Genomic DNA, 25,316 nt, shown 5'->3' with positions numbered 1-25,316 from the left:
AGCCATTTCAGTTTGATATATCTAATAACTGATGGACACAGTAATATTTCAGGACTGAAATGAGGTTTATTGTACTAAGAGAAAATGTGCAATATGTATTAATCCTAAATGTGACCGGTGCAAAAATATGGGCACCTCAACAGAAAAGTGACAGTAATATTTAGTAGATCCTCCTTTTGCAAAGATAACAGCCTGTAGTCACTTGCTATAGCTTTTAATCAGTTCCTGGATCCTGGATGAAGGGATTTTGGACCATTCCTCTTTACAAAACAATTCAAGTTCAGTTAAGTTTGATGGTGGCCGAGCATGGACAGCCCGCTTCCAATCATCCCACAGATGTTCAATGATATTCAGGTCTGGGGACTGGGATGGCCATTCCAGAACATTGTAATTGTTCCTCTGCATGAATGCCTGAGTCGATTTGGAGCAGTGTTTGGACATTGTATTGCTGAAATATCCATCCCCAGGGTAACTTCAACTTCGTCACTGATTCTTGAACATTATTCTCAAGAATCTGCTGATACTGAGTGGAATCCATGAGACCCTCAACTTTAACAAGATTCCTGGTGCCGGCATTGGCCACACAGCCCCAAAGCATGATGGAACCTCCACCAAATTTTACAGTGGGTAGCAAGTGTTTTTCTTGGATTGCTGTTTTTTTGGACGCCATGCATAACGCCTTTTTGTATGACCAAACAACTCAATCTTTGTTTCCTCAGTCCACAGGACCTTCTTCCAAAATGAAGCTGGCTTGTCCAAATGTGCTTTTGGATAACTCAGGCGACTCTGTTTGTGGTGTGTTTGCAGAAACGGCTTCTTTCTCATCACTCTCCCATACAGCTTCTCCTTGTGCAAAGTGTGCAGTATTGTTGACCGATGCACAGTGACACCATCTGCAGAAAGATGATGCTGCAGCTCTTTGGAGGTGGTCTGTGGATTGTCCTTGACTGTTCTCTCCATTCTTCTTCTCTGCCTTTCTGATAGTTTTCTTGGCCTGCCACTTCTGGGCTTAACAAGAACTGTCCCTGTGGTCTTCCATTTCCTTATTATGTTCCTCACAGTGGAAACTGACAGGTTAAATCTCTGAGACAACTTTTTGTATCCTTCCCCTGAACAACTATGTTGAACAATCTTTGTTTTCAGATCATTTGAGACCAGGCTGTCCATGCTCGGCGACCATCAAACTTAACTGAACTTGAATTGTTTTGTAAAGAGGAATGGTCCAAAATCCCTTCATCCAGGATCCAGGAACTGATTTAAAGCTACAGGAAGCGACTAGAGACTGTTATCTTTGCAAAAGGAGGATCTACTAAATATTAACGTCACTTTTCTGTTGAGGTGCCCATACTTTTGCACTGGTCAAATTTTGATTTAATGCATATTGCACATTTTCTGTTAGTACAATAAACCTCATTTCAATCCTGAAATATTACTGTGTCCATCAGTTATTAGATATAGCAAACTGAAATGGCTGTTGCAAACACCAAAATATTTAGAACTAAAAATGATTAAGATTAATAGGGGTGCCCAAACTTTTTCATAGGACTGTATAAGAAGTGGTGTCACACACATAAGAGATGTGCAAGTACGTAGTGGAATATCTTAATACAATCACATAATATTCATTTAATGCAATGTAGTGGCCAAGAAATGGCAGTGTGAATGTAGCCAAAGGCCATTTTCACATCTGCTTCTCTTTGGAGCCTCTGCTGCAGATTCCATCTGAAATTATGGACAAAACATCCTGCAAGCCTAACTTTTGCACCCGGTGATGTCAGGGAAAAAACAATGGATACTCAACGGACCCCATTATATCCAATAAGGACCCCTGGGATCCATTGTTGTCCATCGTTAGACAGACCTGTCTTTATTATTTAATTCATCCTCTGTTCTTGCGATGGACCAGAAGAACCGATAAAAAACACACATGTGAACGCACCCTTAGCAGCCTGAGACTGTGAACAAGAGTTATCGAATTCATTGACCGCAACATAAGATGTGTAAGAGTGTGACTGTCATGTTATAATATAATAACTAATATATTATTATAAATATAATATAATGTCATTTTTTTCAATAACTAAAATAATTAATCAGAACCTCTTTAAGAAAAATTGCATAAAAAGAGAATTTAATGATATCAGAAAAAATATTTACTTTATTCATGTAAGACAGGATGATATTGCCATCAAGTGGAAATAATTGGTATAGCACCTTACTTTTTTAATACTTTTTCTTTTGGCCTGCATAAAATTTGGAAATAATGTACTGTATTAGAAATAATAAATGTCTCTGAACTTTTACATTAATAGAAGTGTGACACCGAAAGTACAGAGATAGATACAGCTTCCTACAGCATTAAACACATGTTGTCTTATACAGCGATAGCTACAGGACCATAAAATCCAGGGCTAGTTGTCTGTGCAGCTGCAGGCCGCTAATACTTGAGTGCTTCAAATTGGTAGAGAAGGCTCGCAGTAATTCACACAGTGCTGTAATCTTGGTCTTGCAGTCAGTGGATCCTTTCATTTGCTTATGTTTTCTAATGTATTTAATACTGAGTGGAAGCTCCTTTCTCTTTGTTCACAGCCCATGGCCACCTGTCTGCATTGCTAAATTGTATTCCATGTGTCCATTGAATGTGCATTGCAATAGTTTGACTCCAGGAGAAAGTATATGGGATCAGACATCTTGAATTTCAACATGCCTAATCCAGCAAATATTAGCCACGGTTAGGTTGCAATCAAACACATTGTAGGGAACTTATTAAGACCAATACATTGCACAATAGTTTATTATATTTTAGGCCGGGGCTCCACAGGCCGGAAACACCGCTATTTGCGTGTGGCGGAAACGATACAGTACAGGCAAAGTGGATGGGATTCAAGAGAATCCTATGCCCAGTTTGCCTTAAAAACAGCTGCGCGGACACGCCACGATTTCCAAAACGGCGCGGTTTTGGAAATTGCAGCATGTCAATTATAACTACAGAAGTGCTGATGGTTTCCCCATAGATATTATTGTAACAGAAAGTCCGCGGAGGAAAACTCGGCGAACTTTCTGTTTAAAGTGCTTCAGGAAGAACCACGATGTGGTTTTCTCGCAGCACTATTTTGTTGCAGGACTTCCCGTGGGGTATTACTTTTAGGGTATGTTCTTCGGTATTGCTGTCACAAAAGTATGTCTTTATCCCTAGAAAAAATTCTCTTGCGATGATGTATTATTTTTCCCATGTCACAATAATCTTTTATTCATGTTAATGCACAAGAATCTCAATATTTATTTATATGTTGTGTTCTATTGTTACAATGTGTATTCCGTTTTAAAGGGGTTATCCACCTTATAAATTGATGGGCTATCCTTAAGATCCCACTGCACTGCACACTCGCTTTAATTTATTCATAGTGTTTGCCTTTCTGAACCAAAGAGTATTGCTTTGAAGTTGGAATAGGATTTGTCTTTTCAAAGGCTGTGTTGAATTTTAGTTTTAGTTATTCTTCCTTGGTTATGTTCTATTGTTTGACATAATTCTTTTGGATTGATGTTACAGTACTGTGCTTTTATTCCTAGTCTGTGTTCAGTGTCGTATCAATTGTGTTCCATTGTCATGATGTCATAGCAGCCGTTGTATTTATTGATAGTTTCCTATTGTGATGATATGACATTAGTATTTATCATTAAATAGTGTTTTATTATTTTATCACAATAGTGTCTGTCTGCATAGTATTCTCCCCATGTTCACATGAGTTGTTTTTGTATTGTTTTGATGTCACAGCAGTTTGTATTAATTATACTGTGCTCCATTGTCATGATGTCACAATAGTCTATATTTATTTACAGGCTATGTCCTATTACAAAGTTGTCAATTAGAGATGGGAGAACCGATTCGTTATGAGTTGGCTTTGACCCAAATATTCCAAATTGTCGAGTAGTTAATGGAATCCAAATATTTTGCGATGCAAGTAGGGCTACTTAAATTTCTGCTTCTACATTCATTACACGGTGAAAATACAGAAGAGACACATCTGTGACATGCTGGCATGACCTGACAGCCTCTCAGCCAATAATGAGTGGTAGGTGTAGGGTTTACAGTGCTAACGTCACATACAGAATATAAGATGCTATGGACAGGAAGAAGAGCCATTTTATTGATAGTCAAGCTAAGCGACAGATGTGTTATTCATCACTGCCTGGTAGATAGATAAATCATAGGAGAGGAGGTAGTGAAAATTTTTTCACTATGCTGTGTGCCTGACTGCTGCAGTTTTTTTTTCCAGTAAATACATACAAATTGCCATTGTAATGGCAAAACGCAGATGCAGCATGTACCAGTTTGAAAAATCTCCCTAACTGCTGTTGTAGTGGCAAAATACTAACACAGCCTATGCTAATCTGAAAAAACTACATTTGTCAAAGGAGTTGCCCATGAATTTCAGGACTCTGATTGGCCTTAGTGGTCACATGACTTTCCACCAGTTAAGGCATAGTATGCAATTGACCAAACCGCAGCAGCGGACACTGGAATGCCAGGGACAGGAGATAATGCTTTTATTTTAATGTTTCACTTTCCCCAAGTCTTGAAATTTGTGGACAACCCCTTTTAGGGTTTTTTTTGGATATCCAATATACAACAAACTGCCGTTGTAACAGCCAAAGAAAAAAAACCAAGCTGACTAATGCATTTCTATTATAATATTCATGGACCAGGTCACTCTCTAAGTGCTCTTAGTTCTTTAAATTTTTCTTGAAATAGTTTTTGTAAAATAGAAAAAACATACACACAGTGTCAGAATTGCCAATCAATATTATAATCAAGATCAATAAAAATGTAGGTGGCAAAACACAACACTACTTCTGGTTTTGGTGGCACTGCTAGTAGCCATGGGTATATTGTACTTCATGAGAATGAAAATGAAGTTTTTGATTATTTGGCTCACTCCTCAAAGAGTGATTTGATCTTGAGTCAAGAGTTCCTCCTCCTTCTCTAATGTTGGAACACATAATTCACTGCAGGGCAATTCTGAATTTTCAACCATGTCTCTTTCATCTTATTCACTGACACAGATTCCTATTAGTGATGCAGCACCTGCTGAGAAAGCTATTTCTCCTAGTCAGGGGTGAGCCTACCCCTTTCGCCGCCCGAGGTGAACGACAGAAAGCCGCCCCCCCCAGAGGAGGGGGCGGAGCGGAGGGGGCGTGGCTGACCAAACGGGGCAGGGCAAAATGAGGGGCGGGGCTTAGCACCGCAGGCACGGAGAGTACTTGATCTCTGCCTGAGCGTGAGGGGAGGCTGCTGGAGCAGCGCTGCTTCAGTGGCCTCCCCAATCCACCGCTCGGTGCTAAGCCAGTCCAGGACAGCTTGTCCTGGACTGGCTTAGGAAAGGAAAAATGACGCCCTCCCTGGGGCCCTGACATAACGCCGCCTGAAGCACTCGCTTCAGGTCGCCTCATGGGAGGAGCGGCGCTGCTCCTAGTCAGAGTACACTTCCTCTACTTCTTGATGAGTTGGATGAAAACAATCAGCATTTTTTGCAAGTAGAGGAGTCAGAGGTAGAAGGGGAACACATGGTTGTTGGGGGTGGAGGTAGCAGTGGCAGAGGGTGTGGTATTGATAGTCGTTCTGGTAGAAGCACTAGGGGGAAATCTGTGGAAATTATGAGGGTGTGCAAGACTCCCTTGGCTATGGTAAGTGAGAAAAAAGTGAATGATGATTTGTTTGTGGATTGGACTTGGCAACCAGATAAGGATGACAAGGTTATATCAGGGGAAGAAGGTGGTGATAGTGGTGATAATAATGATTACAACCAATGCCCCAGCATCAAAAAAGCCTCCCCAAAACAAACCTAGGGGAAACTTGTGGGGTCGGGGTGGTAGTAGTGACAGACATGTTTCTATTGCTGCTGGTGTTGATGGCAGCAACTAAACGTGGTCATCTTCCACATGGATTTTTTTTTTTTTTTTCAAAATTGCCAAACAATAAATCCATGGCAATGTGCAATATCTGCAAGTAGAAACTTGCCTTGGCTGGCACTTGCAGGGGAAGTAAGCAAGGCGATCTTACTTCTCCCCATAATCTTCCTTGTAGACAGGCCACACCACACCTAGACTATGGTCGTTGTTATCATCATCGACAACTTTTTCTCCTACTCCTCATCTTCTTCCACGGCAACATCAGTCATCCATAAGTGAATGGTTGTCCAGGAAACAGCAATATGTACCCAGTCAACCATCAATACTGCAACTTAACTCGCACCTGGCCAAGCTAGTGGCAGTCGCTGCCATACCAATTAGTGGATTCCACTGAGTCTCACCAACTTATAGCTAACGCTTAACCTCGATGTAGGACACCTAGTTACCATTATTTCTCTAGGAAAGCTGTCCCTGATTTATATCAACATGGGTTAGAGCATGTGGGCCTTTCTTTGGATATGTCAGTCTTGAAAAAGGTGCACACCACCATAGAAATGTTGAGCAGTAATTATGTACAAGGACAATACATGGCTTTCATATCCCACCATGTCAATGTTATGAGTGGCAGCAGCCATAGTGCAGAAATACAACAAGGGCAGGTACTAGTTCCACCCCATTTTTGCAGGTCCATCTCCGTCACCATGCACAGTTTCCCGTCTCCATTTTCACCAGGGAAAGGTGTCGCTTCCAATCCTCTCTTGTTTCATGAGTGTAAGGTGAAGTGCTGCCATGTAGATTTACAGCTAATGAGCCTGAATGAAAGGAGCCACATAGCGGAGGAGATGGTCCGTCCTGGATTGCTCTTCGCCAACTACAACTGGGCAGTGTTGTCAGTGAAAATGGCACCAATATTATTGTTGTTGTTTAGCAGTTGGGTCCCTGTATGACACATTTGCTAAATCTGGTGGGATGCCCCTTTATCAAGAAGATCAACCATGGCAGGCCCCTGCATCTGTGTTCATATTTGCAAGCATGGCAAACTTTATGTTCTTCTGTGACAAGTGTAATATTAACATTAAGTAAAGTACTGGATTGCCGTGCTCTTAGACTCTCGCTATTAAGCCATAATTGGGAAATTACCACTCTCAGCAATACAGCAGTATACAGTGTTTGGCTGATGTGATTCCGCTGTTGTGATGCTGCAGTGGTGGATGGGCATCTTGCTGCAGTGGTCAATGGACACTTGCACAAAAATCTGCATCACTCTTATCAAAGGTGTTACACAGTATTCCACTACAGCCAAGTGTAGTGGTTGACTCTTCTTGGTGAGTGGAAGCAGCCACAACACTCAGGCTCAAGAGTGGATTGATGACAGTGGTACTACCCGATCTGTATGTGCGAGCCCAGCACTACTGATAGTCAACCCTAATTGTTGTGGAGAACTCTCTCACTAGTGCCATCTTGTAGAAATAGCTCCCTTGAAGGTCAATGTCTGATTCTTTTGCGGATGTCTGCTTTCTTTTGGGGGTGCAGTTCTTTTGGGAATGCCTGCTTTCCTTGATGAAGGTTCTACGATATCTATCCTGCTTCATTCTATTTACTTTTTTTACATTTATAGCTGCCTATTTTTAATGAACTGCAATGATGGCTTGTTTTTTGGAGTAGGGTTTACATTTTAAGCATACTCCAAAATTCCTGAAAAATCATACTTGGGCTTTTTTTATTCAGGAAAACTGGGTAGAAGGAGAAAAAGTAATAGCAACAGCAGTTAGTACAGTGTCTGGAATATGATGAACCAGAAATTTTTCAACTTGCATCCCCAACCAGTTACGAGTAGGTACAGTTGTATCTAGAGTGCTCTTTTATTCCAGTAGATGACATTCACCCCATGGAATTCTGGGCAAATAGGTGAAAGCAGAGAAAGGAGATGGCCAGTTTACGATGGTAGTTTTATCTTGTCCAGCCTCAAACTTAATGACTGAGAGGGTGTTCACTGCTGTGGCGGCATTGTGACATCTAAAAGGACCAAACTGTCTACCGCTAGCATGGAAAAAATTACTTTTGGCAAAATTTATCAAGCATGAATCAGTGAGTAGTTTCACACACCTCACACACCTTTCGAAGCAGAATTGCGTGCTCTGCTTTTGGTGCCCACACAGTATTATATGCTCCACAGTAGCCCCACACAATATTATTTGCTCACAGTGGCCCCACACAGTATTATAGCCTCACAGTAGCCCCCTCACAGTATTATTTGCTCACAGTGGCCCCTACACAGTATCATATGCTCACAGTGGCCCCCATACAGTATTATATACTCACAGTGGCTCCACACAGTATTATATTCTCAGCAGTGACCTCCTCACAGTATTGTATGCTCACAGTGGCTCCCACACAGTATTATATTCTCAGCAATGGCCTCCTCACAGTATTGTATGCTCACAGTGGCTCCCACACAGTATTATATGCTCAGGAGTGGCCTCCTCACAGTATTATATGCTCACAGTGGCCCCCACACAGTATTATATGCTCAACAGTGGCCCCCACACAGTAGTAAATAACAAACACTTATACTCACCCTACCTCCCATCTCCTGAGCATCCTCGCTTGGTCATGTGGTCTTGGGCATCCTCTTTTGTCTTCCATGTGAGTTCTTGCACACAAGCGATCACATGGGGCGCAATGACATCACTACGCCAGCATGCCCCAAGTGACCACTTACATGACCTCAGTTGCCAGCAGGAAGAGTCCTGGAGCAGATGCTCAGCCCAGGACAGGTGAGTATAAGTATTTTTTTTTATTTTTATACACCTCTTCTGGGCTGGCATTTAATGTTGGGCCCCTTTCCATTAAAATAATACACAGGGTATAGGGAGTAGACTAATGAGTATACACAAAAAAAATCCATATTAAAATTTAACTTTTAATAATTTCTAATAAAACGAAAATCCCTTCCATTAAAATTCATAACTGGTAGTGCAAGAAGACTGTCCAAGTTCAGGACATAGATAAGAGCTCCTATATGGGTGCATAACATGTGGGACTCAACCCTCATGAGGGTTGGCCCCGTTACTTAAAGGATCCTTTAAGTAATGGGGCCAACCCTCATGGTCCCGTGAACTGCGGTTTTCACCGCACATCTACCTTGCAATAACGCTATTATAATATACCTCCTGATGAACATATAGGGAAATGCGTCAAGGTCAGCAAATCATTTGCGTGGGAAATATTTAGCAGGGGTCCGGCGATTGGCAGCCTAGTCCTTGAGGATTGACGGGACGGGGGTAAAACAGCCACTGATATAGGACCTAACTCGCAAATCCTAACCCACGCTCATTACTTTTGTATTGCCATGTAGAGACATATAACCTGGGATGTTAGAAGACGGCGATAGGGCTACCTGATTGAAATATAGTGGTAGTGCACTAATTATTTGGACAGTGGTGACCGCAAGAAACAGAGTGAGGGTTGAGTCCCACATGTTATGCACCCATATAGGAGCTCTTATCTATGTCCTGAACTTGGACAGTCTTCTTGCGCTACCAGTTATTAATTTTAATGGAAGGGATTTTCGTTTTATTAGAAATTATTAAAAGTTAAATTTTAATAGGGATTTTTTTTTGTGTATGCCCCTTTCCATTAGCAATATGTATAGCGGTTGGGGAACAAGGCTGTCCTTGACCATTATCATGGTGGTCCGGGGCTCTGGTCATTTCCAGCTGGCCATGGGCCAGTAGCAGTTGCACCCCCTGCGACCACGATCATTCTTTGGCTGTGCTTCATTCTGATGATGTCACAAGTTTGTAAGTCTAAAATTTTCATACTGTTACAGGAGCCTAATATAGTCATTGATAGGCTGACTACGATTTTGTTCATATCACTATAGTCTACTATATGTAGACTATCTACTGTATGTTGATGTCACTGTAGTTTTTACATCCATTTTAGGTTGTTTGTCTATATTCCTTGTCTGTGTTCCATTGTACTGAAGTCACAATAGTCTCTGTATGCCATTATTTGTCGTGTTCTATTGTGATGATGTTTCAGTAGAGTTTGTAGTCATTTGTTGGCTATGGTTTATTGTGCTAATGTTATTATTCATGGACTGTGTTCCATTGTTATGATGTCACAATAGTACCCATATTCAGTTACAGGCTATGTTCTATTGTGATGATGTCACAATAACACTTGTCTTTATTTCAAGGCTGGTCTCCACTGTCTCCACTGTGACAAAAATGTTACAATAGTCTCTCCAGGCAATTCTGAGGAAACCATTTTAACATGATATTGTAATGTGAATGTGCAAACTGGAAATATAAAGAAATAAATATGTAATATATTGAAAGCAACATTTTAACATCCAAAAAGAAAAACAAAGGCTCCTAATATTCTATCTAACCCATTTGTCTAAAGCACTAAAGCAAACACAGCTTAAGTTATGGCTAGTGACATTGGCATGTATGTCTGTGGGTAAACAGATGGTTGGCAGTGGATGCAAACTGCTAGTTTAACCACACACTACACTGCCACTTTCTTTTATGTTTTTTTAACATTTAAAACTTTGCAAAACGTTGCCCGTTTTTAGGGAAGATGCCTGTCCATATTTTTTCATACACACACAGTGGTCATATCATTGTTGTAGCACTGATTTGGTATATAAATTATCCCCTTTGGGGACTTGTAAGTGCAACAGGCTTGCTATATTGAATAAATGTGGCAGTGGCAGTGTGCGTGGCTGAAAAGTGCTGAAGAAGTGGCTTTCCAAAACAAAAGCTGACAAAAATGATGGGAGTAGAATGCTGCACTACCATTGTGTTGGTATTGGATGAAGCAATGGTGGGTTTATTTTATTGTTATTATGCCAAGAGTGTGGCAGTGGTAAGTGGCAACAACAGAATTTGAGAAATAGTGGCACACTATCAATGTGCCAGCCAGTGGAAAACTGATCAAGAACTGACTGTATAAAAGAGAAAACACCAAGAACCATCCCTTTATGGGAAGAAATTCCAGACCAAAGTGTGACAATTACAGAAGTTCAAGAAAAAATAGAGCAAAGTGATGAATTGATTAAAAAAAAACCACACACACCAAAATTATCCGATTATGGAGCAGATTCTACACCAAGGAGTGACTACAGAATTTCAAGAAACATTTTTGGCACACTGTCAGTGTGTGTACCAGATGAAACTCGGTGAGGAATTGACATAAAAAATAATAGTCACCAAAAAGTATCTCTTTATGGCAGAAGATGTGAAACTAAAATGGCGTTGGTATTGGATGAAGTAATTGTGTGTATTTTTTTTGTTTTGAGGTGGGGACATTTTTTTAATTATATTTTGTGTTATGCCAACACTGTGGCACCAACAGTGTAGAATAGGAGAAAATGATGGACCAGGCAGAATGGAGGCAGTCGTAGTAGCTGACTAGGAGTCCTCCACCAGGAAAATCCTGACCTACTACTTTATCCTCCTCCAACTCCTCTTGCATAACCCAAGGGTGATGACTGTGATCAAAAAGTGAAAGCTGTTCTTCATCAGTGTTTTTCCTGTAAGATATATAGTAAAGGGATGACCTCACTGATACTGCAGATATCCTTGACAAATTTGGTGGCCTCTTCAAAGGGTTTCAGAAGGCGACACACTACTCTCATGAGCCTCTAATGGTGGATCTCAAAATAACACATTTTCTCTGTGGTTTGTTGCATGCATTAATCATTCTGCTGCATGCATTAACCTCTTCCTGCCACAGGAATTTTTTGATTTTCGGCTGGCTGAGGAGTTGTCATTAGAGATAAGCAAGTACTATTCGAAACGGCCGTTTCAAATAGCATGCACCCATAGGAATGAATGGAAGCGGCCGGCGACCGGCCGCTTAACCCCCTGCGTGCCGGCTGCGTCCATTCATTCCTATGGGTGTGTGCTATTCAAAACGGGAGTTTCGAATAGTATTTGCTCATCTCTAGTTGTCATATTTAAACACCCGACATCCACCATACTTGTATGGCAGATGTAGGGTAGGGGTTAATAAGGCATTAACCGCTTTCTGTTGCTCACCCATATGCTCTAGCATATGTAATATATAATTCCAGTGAGTTGGAAGCAGATGAAGCTATGAAAGGGAATGCCTTTTTTTTTTGCCACAAGCCCAGCAGTGTGTTTTTAGCCACACAAGAATGGCTGAAATGCACAGGCACCATACTGACCATGAACAGTGCCTCCCTTAAGACACTGTATGCATTCATAAAATGGCACATGACAAAATTTAGCAGAAGTGATGTACAGGGACAATGTGTTATTCTATACAACTGCAATAGAGGCACAATAATCGTGCTATTGTTGCTATCAACATAGCCTGGTTGTATTTTGTGGGGAGCCATCCAATGGGATACTTGCTGCAGAACACAGCAGAGCAGCTCCTTTGCTGTGAGGCTTTTCTGATCTGGGCTCATTAGCTGTAAAACCATATGATAGTGTTTCAATGTACACCCATGAAACGGGGGGGGGGGGGGGGATAGAGTCAAAGCAATGGTTTCCCCAGGTGAAGGGAAATGTTCCAGTGAGGAAGAGTGCCCCACCTTGTTTTGAAATTGGACCTGCACAAATGGGATGGTACTAGCATTGGCCTTGTCATTCCTGGACTGTGGCCACTTCCACTCAAAACATTGATTCAATGAGCTGTGAAAACCATGTGTTATCCTTGTGCATAATTGCTGCTCCATGTGTCAACGGTGGCATGCACCTTTCCCTATAGTGACATATCCAAGAAAAGGTCCACGTTCTCTACATAAAGCATGGAAAGCTTTCCTACAGAAATAATGGCTGCTAGGTATCCTGTTTGCTATCCTACATGCAATCAGTTTGGAAATGCAGTTGAATCCAAGCTTTAAAACAGTTACTTTTCCATCAGCAATTTGGCCAAGTACGAATTTCAGAGCCACTGGATGACTGGGTGCATATTGTTGTTTTCTGGACACATATTCATTTATGGATGACTGACTTTGGAATGAAGGAGAAGTTGGGGAAGTCTATGGTGGTGATGATAATAATGATGACCATGCGCTAGTTGTGGATGTGGCCTGCCTACAAGAAAGATCACGGGCAGAATGAGTAGGATGGTCTTGCTCACTTTTCACTGCCAATTCTATTTTGCCAAAATTGCTGGTGATGTTTTTTTCATGTGAGTATGGAGAGATGTTCCTCTGTACAAATGGGGTGGTCAGGTCCAAAAGAATCTTCATAAGCAATGCCATTGTCATCCCCATTTTTTTAATTCATCATAGCCATTGGATTCATACACGTCCGTCATAATTCTCACCATGAGATTTCCCCCTAGTACCTCTATCAGCGCAACTACTAGTACTAAACCCCCACTACTACTATTTCCACAACTAATGGTCATATCTTCCTCTTTCACCTCTATCTTTGCTACTTCCAAAAAATGCTGATTGTGCTCATTAAAGAGAGGAGAAAGAATCAGACTAGGACTTTCTCAGCAGGTGCCACATCTCTACTAGGAATTTGTGTCAGTGAAAGTGAAGAAGCACATGGATAACAGTCCAGAAGGGCCATGTAGTAAATTACAACATTAGGGGAAAAGGAACAACACACAGAACCCTGTCTAAAGGTTGTACTCGAAACATTGCTTCAGATGTAACATCTTCCTAAGACTGAGATGAGCGAGCTAAGGAATCAAAAACTTCATTTTCAATCTCAGAAGGGACAACAATCCTATGGCTATCCTAGCAGCGCTGCCAAGACTACAAGTAGTGTTTCTGTTTGCACCCACATTCTTATTATTAGCACTTGCAATCATGAAGTCATCAAACATGATGTCATTAAGAGGTAAAAAGCCAGCATATTTTTTCACAGATCCAATATAATACATATTTTTGTTGCTCATGACTGTTTCAAGGCCTTACTATAATTTATTATCTATTAAATACATTTTCATTATCTTTGCAGAATTCAATGATGGTCTTTGTCAACTGTTAACAAAGCCTTGTGTCAACCTAAAGCCTCAAACAATGGGACTTGCAAAAGATGCCTGGGAAATATCAAGGGGGTCTATCACTCTAGATAAAAAGCTGGGACAGGGCTGTTTTGGAGATGTCTGGAAAGGTATGACTATATTGGTTGTCTTCATAGTTGAGATTCATCACTGAATGCATTATTGTTATTGTCCAGCTCTACCTAGAAAACCAGATTAAGACTAAAGTCCCATGTAGCAGGCCGGAGCAAAAAAGTGCTGTGGGAAAAACTGTAGCGGCAACGCATCAAGGTTTTTCCCATAGCATTTTTCACAGAAAGTTTCCTCTACAGACTTTCTGCTTCAATTATACCTATAGGGAAACCTTTTTCATAGGTATAATTGATATGCTGTGATTTCTAAAACCGCAACGTGTTTCATATATTTTTCCGCAATGTTTGGATTGGATTCACATCACTATTTCTTTGCAGGGATCCACTTTGTCCTGGCCTTAGGCTCAGGCTAGGTTCACACTAGTGCTCGGTCTCTGCTTAGGGATGCCCTTCCCCATTCCACTTTTAAAATGTGGTGAGAAAAGTCCTGTAAGCATGACTTCTCTCTCTGCATTTTTCCATCCTTTTCAAGCCCCCACATGGAAATCCAAACACTAGTGCAAACCTAGCGTCAGGCCCCACGTTGCAGAAATGCTTGCTTTTTTTGTTGAAGATTTTGCTGCATATTTTGAGCAAAACACTACTAGTGGCTACAGGAGGAATGGGTAGTATCTAAGAAGCTCTTAGGCCAAGTTCACATGGGAGTTTTTTGGACCGGATTTTGACGTGGGGGCCGCCTCAGAATCCGGTCCAAAAAATGGCTAGCCGTGACTGGATGCCAGTGCAGTGCATACAGTGCACCGGCATCCAGTCGAGGCATTCCTCTCCGAATTAGGTCCAAATGAATGGGCTTAGTCGGGATGGAGTGTCACGAGGCAGACGTCTGCGGCTGAATCAGCCGGGGAATCTGCCTGAAGAAAGGGCATGTCGCGTCTTTTTCTACGAGCGGGAACAAACCACTCACAGAAAAAGGAACCCATTGAATTCAATGAGAGGCAGTTTTTTGAGCTGGATTTTGATTCTGCGTCAAAATCCAGACCAAAAACCCTGTGTGAACCCGGCCTTATACTACTTCCTTCTGATCAATCCACTATTAGCTTTGGCTGAAAGACTGCAGCAAAATCTTCAACATAAAAAGCAGCTTTTGCACTATGTGGGGCCTTAGTTTACATGTAATAAATTGGAAGAAGACTATAGATCTCTGGTATAAAAAGTCCACTTTAGTTTAGATAGTGTAGAGAGTCCTATTATATAAACCTGCCATAAAAACATGAAATGGAATTTCAGAAGAAGTTCTCCGTTATATGTCATATATTGTGACATTTGTTATTTTTCACATTTCACTAACTTTCCATACTTACAAGGCACATGGAACGGTACAACTAAAGTAGCTGTGAAGACCCTCAAACCAGGCACTATGTCTCCAGAAGCATTTTTGGAGGAGGCTCAGATCATGAAAAAGCTTCGCCATGACAAACTGGTCCAGCTATATGCAGTAGTTTCTGAGGAGCCCATATACATTGTCACTGAATTTATGACACAGGGTGAGTATATACAGCAGTGAGCTGACCACACTACTACTGTAAAATGTAGCTATACAATTTAGCTGCCAAGAACTAGTCCAACTTTAGTCTGGTTTTCTCCCCTAGGAAGCCTGCTCGATTATCTGAAAGAAAATGAAGGCCGATTTTTAAAGTTACCACAGTTAGTGGATATGTCAGCACAGGTACGTGGGTTATCACCGTTTCAATAATATAAAAATAAACATTCAAATATCTACGTTCTCCATAACATCTCCAGTGGTTTGCTTTTAAAACCCATTCAAATGCGGAAAGAACATGTGGACAGAAAAGTAGTTCACAATCTACTTTCCTGTCCGCATGACTCGTACGGAGACCTGCGGAAAGCATGTGGACCCCATTATAGTCTATGAGATCCATGTGCTTTCACTGCACACTGCTTGCCAATGCGTTTGGTAGTCCGTTTGGGGGGGTTCCCATGCAGACTCCCCCGAACAGATTACTGATGCAGATGTGAACCGGGCCTCAGGTTCTAAACCTGTCAGCCCTTTTCAGGCTTCCTTCTCCAGTAATGAGGTTTCAGGAAGCCTCACCTGAGAACACCTGGGACTAGGGAAAAACCCGTAGTGGACTAGGGGTGTGGACAGGAAGACTTCTACTGCCAACCTGTCCTCCAGTCCAGGAAATCCAGCCCATGTATCTTAAATAAAGAGCCCTAGCAGACTAAGTTCTGCAAAAGCAACATGTATCCTACTGAATTTCCGATACCATGCCTGGCTGAGGAAACCAGGTGAGATATACACCTTGTCCACCATTTTACCATACACTTTACCACACCATTCATTATTTGCAAAACAGCAAGGCAACGGGCCGTTTCACACTAAATGTGATTTGTCTACCCTTATGACATAACAGCACTGGTGGAGTCCCCATGTGTGGCCTGTAGGAGAAGTCTGACCTTGAGGAACAAGTTGGTAAATAGTCATTTTAGGGTCACCCAGAGTAATTGGCTGAGGAATTGTGTGCAGATTGGTAAAAGTTGCAGATATTATAATGTGTAGCAGAAAACCCCAAGAATAGGTGTGATAATCCACACATTTCATTAGCTCCAAATTGGATTTTGTTGTTTGTGCCATCCCTGTCCAATATAATCGCTTTTATATTGGGAAATGGATTAGACAAATGCATATTCGCTTTAGAGCACATTATAGATCAATTGTGTCAGGGAAAGGTTCCCCTCGCCTAATTGAACATATTAGGGAATGTCATCAAGATGATCTGGGAGTCTTCCGTTTTGCAGGGATTGAAGGAGTGAACCCAGGCTCAGTAAGGGGGAACCAGCATAAGGGCTTGTTACTGCAGGAAGGGGATAATAAAGATACATGCAATGGAACTGTTTGTTTTAAATATTACATGATATATTTTGCTTGTTGATTGCTGGGAGAACTGCATAAAGCACCCCCCACCCCATTCCCAGCACTATTGTATTATAAGGCTAGACAAAGCACATTTAGGGCGAAATGGCCCTCCCTCTGTGGTGCCCAACATCCTGTTGCCAGCTATACTATTTACCAATAAACATGTCCTTTCTTTATGGATGTAACATAACAGTAGATAGGTATACTTGGGTCCCTCTGGTTCCTGCAAGCAGCACTTTTCTCTCCGCATGATTTGTACTGACACTGCGCGTAAAACACATGCAGATGCAGATGTGATCCAGGCCTCAGACAGCAGAGACTGGCACACATCTCTACTGCCTGTGGACAGCGCCACTAACAGAAAGGGGCCCAGCATCATGTGATGTATGTACATGTTGCCAGATCCCTTTCCAATAGAATCCAGTCCAGGTGAGGTGAGTAAAAATAACAAATACTGATACTCACCTATCCTGGGTGTCTGATGGTTTCCAGCATCCTCTACATGCTTCTTCCCACCTGCAGCAGATGTCACATGCTCTGGGGGTACGTGGGGGCACCAGTGTCATGATGTCAGCACTCCCCACGTGACCAGTGAGGCCCAATCACAGACCTCAGTGCTGCTGTTGGGGCATGTATTGTCAGTCACAGCTCGTAAGAAGCCTGAAGAAGATGCTGGAGACTCCCTGTACCTCCACTAATTATTGTCTGGGGTCTGAGGAGATTGCAGATTTCAGTAATAGTAATTAAATGAATTGGAGGGTTGAACCTCATGAATATTTGTCCAAATGAATTTTGTGGGGCTCACCTGAAGCAGCTGGAGCTTCCAGAGCATATTTGACCGTCGAAGGAAGGCTATTGGGAGCATATTATACTCTTTGGGGCCATGGTAGGGAGCATATTATACTGTGAAGAGACACTGTGGAGCATTACATTGTGGGTATAAGGGCTCTGGGAAACAAATTACACTTTGCAGTGTCCCTTCACTATTCACATCACACTCCATCTTTTTTTATAGCAGTCATACACTTTTAGTAAAGGCTATACTTACATTGCATAGTCATTAGAAAACAGATTCTGTGTGATGTAAGTAGACAAAGGGTCATGGTGCTGGCAAAAGCACCATAGTCCATTCAAATAGCTGATCAGCAGGGGTCCTGAGTGTTGGACCCCCAATGAGCTCTTAGATCTCTTACACTGTTAGAACTGCAGATTAGCTGTTTCCTAGAGCATTGTTGTTATGCTGGGTACTGCCCTGTTCACTCACCGTATTCTTGATAACTGCAGTTGTGGGTACTACATTTGTTTTCCTTGTGGGGAAGGGAGCTGAGTAGAAGCTGTGGTGTGGACCCAAGCAATCAGAGACAAGGACACAAATCTTACAACAAAGCGGTTTATTTAAGAAAAACACCAAAATAAATAAACCTAAAATACAGCCTTAACTTCCGGCAAAATAATGGCAAACCAAAATCCTGCAGAATCTGGGGCTGGTATAGAGTGATTCCTGTACTTTGCCTTTCACCTTCTCATACCCTTTAAAGTATCTGAGATACTGCTGCAGCGCCTAAAACTTTCGCTATCTAGAATATGCTGTATAGAGGAGCCCCGGACAAAGTTTGCACAAGGGCCTACAAGACTTTAGGCCACTGCCTGGATTACACTATGCAGATGCAGTACAATGACCAATGTCATTATCAACTATCTTCAGTCTAAAGAAGAACAAGGAGTCCTGGAAGTGATGATATGGCCCCCAACATCATCATGTTTGTCTGGGATTACATGAAGAAACAAGGTTTTGAACTAGCCTATAGCTATCTAAGATCTGTGCTTAGTTCTCCAACATGTTAGGAACAACCTCCTTACTTTACTGGCTCCAATATGATATAATGCCCCCTTTCCTGGCCCCCATAAAGTGAACTGCCCTCTTTTCTGGCCCCCCACATGGTATAACATCCCCTTTCTTGTCCCCCACCTGCTTTATTGTTCCCTGTATAGGCCGCCATACAGTAATTTCCCCCTTTACATGCCCCCATACAGTAAGTGCCACCCATATAGTGACTTGGCTGCTACTGGATTGCTTCAGCGGGTCTATTTATTTACCAATTACCTTTCCTGCCCACGCCTGTGAGTCTTACATCATGTTCTGATGCAGTAACATCATGTGCAGCACAGGGGGCCCCATAGAGGCTGGAGTTTGGGGAGGAAGTGGAGGAGGCTGCTGTGGGCAGGAGCAGCGATTGGTAAGTTAATAACGGCTGTTAGAAGCTGGAGTGATCTGGCTGGTAACAGCCCATTAAAAAAGCAGTGGGGAGTCGGCTGGTCACCTAAAGGTGCAGGGCCTACCGGGGGATTCACCGCTTCCACAGTGGACCAATTTGAACCTAGTTCTGCCATTGCAGCTTTGAAATGGTAACAGAAAGAGTTGAATCTGGTCATCAATGGTATCTAGAATTTTAAACTTTGAGAAACCTATTATTTAGGAACTGATGAGTACTAGGAAAACAATGCCTGATCTATGGCATGATCAAAAGCATGAAATATTTGCTTTCCCCTATATGACAATACTGAACCACAGTATGGTTGTATGCTTACATCAATATATAAACAACTGTTACTATTTTTCTTTGGTTTCTGACTCTCCTTTCAAACAAAAGATGTCTGCAGAACAAAACCAGGCCTTTTTCTTACTTTTCGACTTATATCCCTGTAACTATGAATGAAAAGCCAAAAAGATTTTACAGTTTTGGAGAATTCATGGTCATGTCACGTTCAGTCTCTCAGGTCAAATGTTCTGGTTGTCATGATGTGACTTCTATGACAACTGCTCTTTATGTCAGGGTGCCTTTTTTGGTACAGGGTATTGTGGCTTATTGTGGAATTACCAATTTTGTTAAGGTGTTTTTAACAATTTCTCAATATGAAGTGTATATATTTCAAGTGAGTTAGGGAATGTATAGCTGTTCACGGGGCGAGGGTATGAAACATGATGAATATACAGATGTTCATTATGCTGGCAGCATACGTCCCTGTACACACTAACAACTACCAGGCTGCTAATTACAGGGTTCCAGGGACACAGCCAGGAAACATTTTACGCTGTTGCTAGCCAGTCGATCAGAGCTGTTGTACATGCAGACTGTTGGACTTCCGCATCTGGATAAACCTCGGTTATGATCCTCGGGGGATTCTTCATGCAGAAATGAGAGCCTCTTAGTCTAAGGAATCTGAAATACACTGAACCTAGTTTGTTTAGCTTGGTTACTGATATTTACTGTAAGCCGTATACTTGATTCTACTATTTACTATCTATTGTATTCATAGTTATGAAATAATCTGTAAATAGGCAGACAGAATAAAATAATATGCATTTCAGTACACAATATGGTTCAATAGTGAATCATACTGTGTATACTTCAGTACCGGAGGATTGGGGGTATACAAGGCCCCACTGACCTGCACCACTGCATTAACCCTGCATACGGCATCTATAATTGTTTCATTCTATCTGAAAACACATGGATTTGGAGACAAAGAACTCCTGTTAAGCACTTGCTATGGGCAATAGCTAATGTATCAAAGAAGGATTTAAGTTGGCCATACATGGGCAAATAATTGGAAGCCAATTATGATGAGTATCTGAGCAGATAATCTAAGTGTCTATGGCAACGTAGAAGAGGAGGTCTGCTCTGAATAGGTGTTTAATATTACCTACAAAACCTATGTATCAATTTCCAAGTGCTTTAACTGCTGCTACTACGATGACATTGTATATCAAAGCATGGAATCTGTGATTCATGTGTGTTAGTCCTCATTTAGACAAATTGGATGTCCTGAAAGGGTGACACCACTTTCTAATGGCTGAATGTTATATTGGACTGATTTTTAAAGGGGCTCTATCAGCAAAATTATGCTAATAGAGCCCCACATAAGCGTGAATAGCCTTTAAAAAGGCTATTCAGGCACCGTAAATGTTATAGTAAACCCCGGTCCCGTTTTTAAATAAAGGCATTAAAACATATATGCTAATCGTACCTGAACGTGCACCATGGGCAGGGATGCACGGTGCGACATCAGCTTCGGGCACGCCTGCCTCTTCTGTTTTCTTGTAGTTGCGCCCTCTGGTTCCGTGTCTTCTTCCATCTTATTGTCTTCAAATCCCGCACCTGCGTAGTAGTGCTTCCCTCCGGAGCACTACTGCGCAGGCCCACTTGCCAGTCCCCGTAGAACTACACAAGCTTACTGCACGCTTGCGAACTGCCATTAAGTAAAATGGCGAGTGAGCCTGCGCAGTAGCGATCCTAAGGGAAGCACTACTACGCAGGCGCGGGATTTGAAGACCTCAAGCCGGAAAAAGACCAATAGGAAGCCGGCAGAAGAGACGGGACCAGAGGGCATTGCTCCAAGAAGAAAGAAGAGGTAGGCGTGCCCGAAGATGACGCGGCATCGTGCATCACCGCCTTTTTAAAGACTATTCACGCATATGTGGGGCTCTATTAGCATAATTTTGCTGATAGAGCCCCTTTAATGTGTCAAGAAACAGTATAGCAGAACAGGAAGTCTGCTCAGTATAGGTGTCTGATACTTCGAGGCCCAAATCTGCAGTCCAGGACTACTGTCGCTTTAGTACATGCCATATGTTCTGCCTCACTCATTTTACTCTTGACTCTTATTAAGGTATTTCCTCCAACCTTTGTTCTTCTAGCTATATTTTTTAGTCCAACAATTCCTCATTATATCCATCTACATTAGATTTACTTGGCATTGATTAATTCTACACTGGTTATATGGACTGATATAAACTAAGTGTCCCTACTCTTATAGATAGCTTCCGGTATGGCATATATTGAAAGAATGAATTATATTCATCGTGATCTCAGAGCTGCCAACATTCTGGTGGGTAACAACTTGATCTGTAAGATAGCAGACTTTGGCCTTGCACGTCTCATCGAAGACAATGAATACACAGCTCGACAAGGTAACTGTACTTAAAGGAACATTTAATCATAAGTATTGTATATAACAGTGTATACTTGTATATATAGGTCTGTGTTAATACTTCTGGGTAGCCAGTACTGCAGTATTTGTACTATTATGTACCCATGCATGTGTTTGCATTCTGTTATGTGTTTGCATTACAATATGGTGTTACTATGAAGAGACTATAGTGTGGGCTCCTATTACTATGTGGCTTTATTGCTATGAGGCATTTGTGTTTAGGCTGGCACTCTTGTGCCTTCCTTACCGCCAGCAGTGCTTCACTCTATTGTCGTAAGCAAGTGTATTTTGGGGTCATAGTAAAACAATATAAGTAACAAGCCACATGCAGAAATTATACTATGTTCAAAATACTAATATTAAAGGAAAACTATACTGTGGATACATAGAGGCAGTCTATATGTACTAAAATTTACACTCCATAGCCTTTTTAATAAATATAGCCATGGTAGTAAGTGTTGGCACCCCTGAAATTTTTCCAAGAAATGAAGTATTTCTCCTAGAAATAACAAGTAACAGGTTTGGGCAATATCAAATTCACACCTGAAACCAGATAAAAATTGTGTGTGTCTCTGTGTGCTACACTAAGCATGGAGAACAGAGAGAGGACCGAAAACTGTCTGAAGGCTTGAGAACCAAAATTGTAGAAAAATATCAACTATCTCAAGGTTACAAGTCCATCTCCAGGAATCTTGATGTTTATCTGTCCACAGTGTACATCATAATCAAGAAGTTTACCACCCATGGCACTGTAACTAATCTCCCTGGATGTGGACGGAAGAGAGAAATTGATGCAAGATTGGATAGTTCAGATGGTGGACAAGCAGTACCAATGAAGTTCCAAAGAAATTCAAGCTGTCCTGCAGGCTCAGGGTTCACGAGTGTCAGCGCGAACTATCAACATTTGAATAAAATTAAATATTACGGCAGGAGACCCAGGAGGACCCCACTGCCGATACATACATATAAAAAAAACTAGACTGCAGTATGCCAAAATGTACATGAGTAAGGGCTCGTTCACATCTGCGTTGTAGGGTCCTTATTGCAGGTTTCCGTTTCCTGCATAAAACAGATGCAGGAGACGGAAGCCTGCAGGAGACTTTCTCACCCATTCATTTGAATGGGTGAGAAAGCTGTCCGGCCGTGCGCAGCAGTGAGCGTTTTGCGCTCTCCGCCGCGAAACCGGGTTTTATAATCCGGACACAGAGTCGGACATGCACTACTCTGTGTCCGGATAAAAAAATCCGGTTTCGCGGCGGAGAGCCTAAAACGCTCACCGCCGCGCACGGCCGGACCCGGTCTATGGTTTCCGTCTTCTGCCATGCAGAAGACGGAAACCATAGTACGGAGACCCTGAACGCAGGTGTGAACCCAGCGTCAGCCAAAATTCTTCTGGAAAACATATTGTGGACAGATGACACCAAGATAGAGCTTTTTGGTAAAGCGCATCGTTCTGCTGTTTACCGAAAATGGAATGAGGCCTACAAAGAAAAGAACACAGTACAAACAGTCGAATATGGTGGAGGTTCAAACATATTTTGAGGTTGTTTATCTGTCTGTTGGGAGAAGGCAGTCTTCAAATATGAGAGACCTGGAGAAGTTTGCAAAAGAAAAGTGGTCCTAAATTCCAGTTGAGAGGTATAAGAAGCTTGTTGATGTGTATAAGAAGCGATTGATTTCAGGTATTTTTTCCAAAGGGTGTATAACCAAATGCCAATAATTTTGTCCGGCCAATTTTTGGACTTTTGTGTGAAATTATATCATTTTTGGCTTTTTGTTTTGTTCCCGTACACACAAAGGAAGTAAACATGCATATAAAAAACATGTAATTTTCTGGGAGAAATACTTAATTTTCTGGAATAATTTGAGTAGTGTCAACACTTACTGCCATGACTGTAAATAAAAATGGCCATGCCATGTAGGCAAGAATAACATTCCACATATTGCCCTTGTTGGGCAATTTAAATATGAAGATCTTATTCATGACTAAAGATTATTTAGTGATATTATATCCCCCAATAATCAAAATGGCAGAAGAAAATCATTGCTGTATTAAAAATCAAATAAAACCAAAATAAAGATTTCCCTTTTCTTCATTCTGCATAGATCTGTCTTAAGATTATCACTGCTTCCTTCCAAACAGGTGCTAAATTTCCTATTAAGTGGACAGCTCCTGAGGCTGCTATGTATGGAAGATTCACCATTAAATCTGATGTCTGGTCATTTGGAGTCCTAGTGTGCGAGCTGGTGACGAAAGGAAGAATTCCGTATCCAGGTGCAAAAATTCTGCTAGGCAACAGAACGTGGGGAGCTTACTACGATAAAACAACACACACAGCTGTACTTAGACCACACATTTCTATGCACAAACACACATATGTTCACATGAGCTAATATTCACTGTGTTACAAAATCTACATATCTATTAACTCCTTTAGTACCAATTTTCTAATCTTTACTTACAGTTATAAAATGTTACGTGTTATTGTCTTTTCTCTAAACCAGGTATGAGTAATAGAGAAGTATTGGAGCAAGTAGAAAAAGGGTACCGCATGCCATGTCCTTCTGGTTGCCCTCCATCTCTTCATGACCTTATGTTACAGTGCTGGAAGGGTGATCCTGAGGAACGTCCAACATTTGAGTATTTGCAATCTTTCTTGGAAGATTATTTCACAGCCACTGAGCCACAGTATCAGCCTGGGGACAATATCTAAAGTTGGAATGAGGTAACAGGAAGGAAATATATCGCAAGAGAGATAAGTGGCTTGGCAGTGTGGTCTTGAGTTTATTGCAATCCACCAAAAGATGATACCTGAATCTTTACAGTTAAACCTTAGAATATGTTCTTGAAGTGCATGGGATATACAAAAGAATGGCAGAATGACAAGAACAAGATCTTGAAATACTAAACATTGAAGCATTGGTCATGACAACAGCAATATCAAGGGCAATTCATATAAACCCTGTTTATGAAACGATGAATGCAACTATTTAATGTGATGTGGATAATGATACCTGGGATTTCTCATATGTCCTGTTTATTTCACTTATTCTATGTTCTGCGAGTCTTGTTTTAAAACTTCTATCAAAAGTTATGCATTAAAATAGTGTTGCATGCTGAGTTCTCTACCATTATATGTATTAAATACAGTGCCATAACTAAAGTCTTGTTGGCCCTGATGCAATCTTTTGTCTGGGACCCCTGCCTCTTCCCTTCCACGAATTCTTGATAGTGATAGCTATGGGTGCTAATGAGTTTAATCAACCTTTAGTGTGGTTAGGGTAATCTGTGGGTCTCTTTGGCTTATGGTCCAGATGGAAGCTGCAATCTCAATACTGATGCCAGTGCTTATGGGCTCCCTAAGGCTCCCGGGCCCTGATGCAACTGCACCCTCTAC

General features: G+C 41.6%; 1 protein-coding gene across 1 annotated transcript in view; it reads left to right on the top strand.

Moving 5' to 3' along the window:
* Positions 1-24,931, top strand: part of FGR (FGR proto-oncogene, Src family tyrosine kinase) — a 75,670-nt gene extending 50,739 nt beyond the window's left edge. The window contains exons 8-13 of the mRNA XM_075262722.1: positions 13,872-14,027; positions 15,353-15,532; positions 15,638-15,714; positions 21,745-21,898; positions 24,062-24,193; positions 24,424-24,931. Coding sequence (XP_075118823.1) covers positions 13,872-14,027; positions 15,353-15,532; positions 15,638-15,714; positions 21,745-21,898; positions 24,062-24,193; positions 24,424-24,632 — 908 coding nt within the window. The 3' untranslated portion in view covers positions 24,633-24,931. The remainder of the gene's footprint in view (positions 1-13,871; positions 14,028-15,352; positions 15,533-15,637; positions 15,715-21,744; positions 21,899-24,061; positions 24,194-24,423) is intronic.
* Positions 24,932-25,316: the final 385 nt, after the last annotated feature.

This window comes from Leptodactylus fuscus, chromosome 2 (genome assembly GCF_031893055.1).
Source record: "Leptodactylus fuscus isolate aLepFus1 chromosome 2, aLepFus1.hap2, whole genome shotgun sequence".
NCBI classification, from domain to species: domain Eukaryota; kingdom Metazoa; phylum Chordata; class Amphibia; order Anura; family Leptodactylidae; genus Leptodactylus; species Leptodactylus fuscus.
Note: the sequence above shows the minus strand (reverse complement) of the source record. Positions and strands in the feature narration are given on the sequence as shown.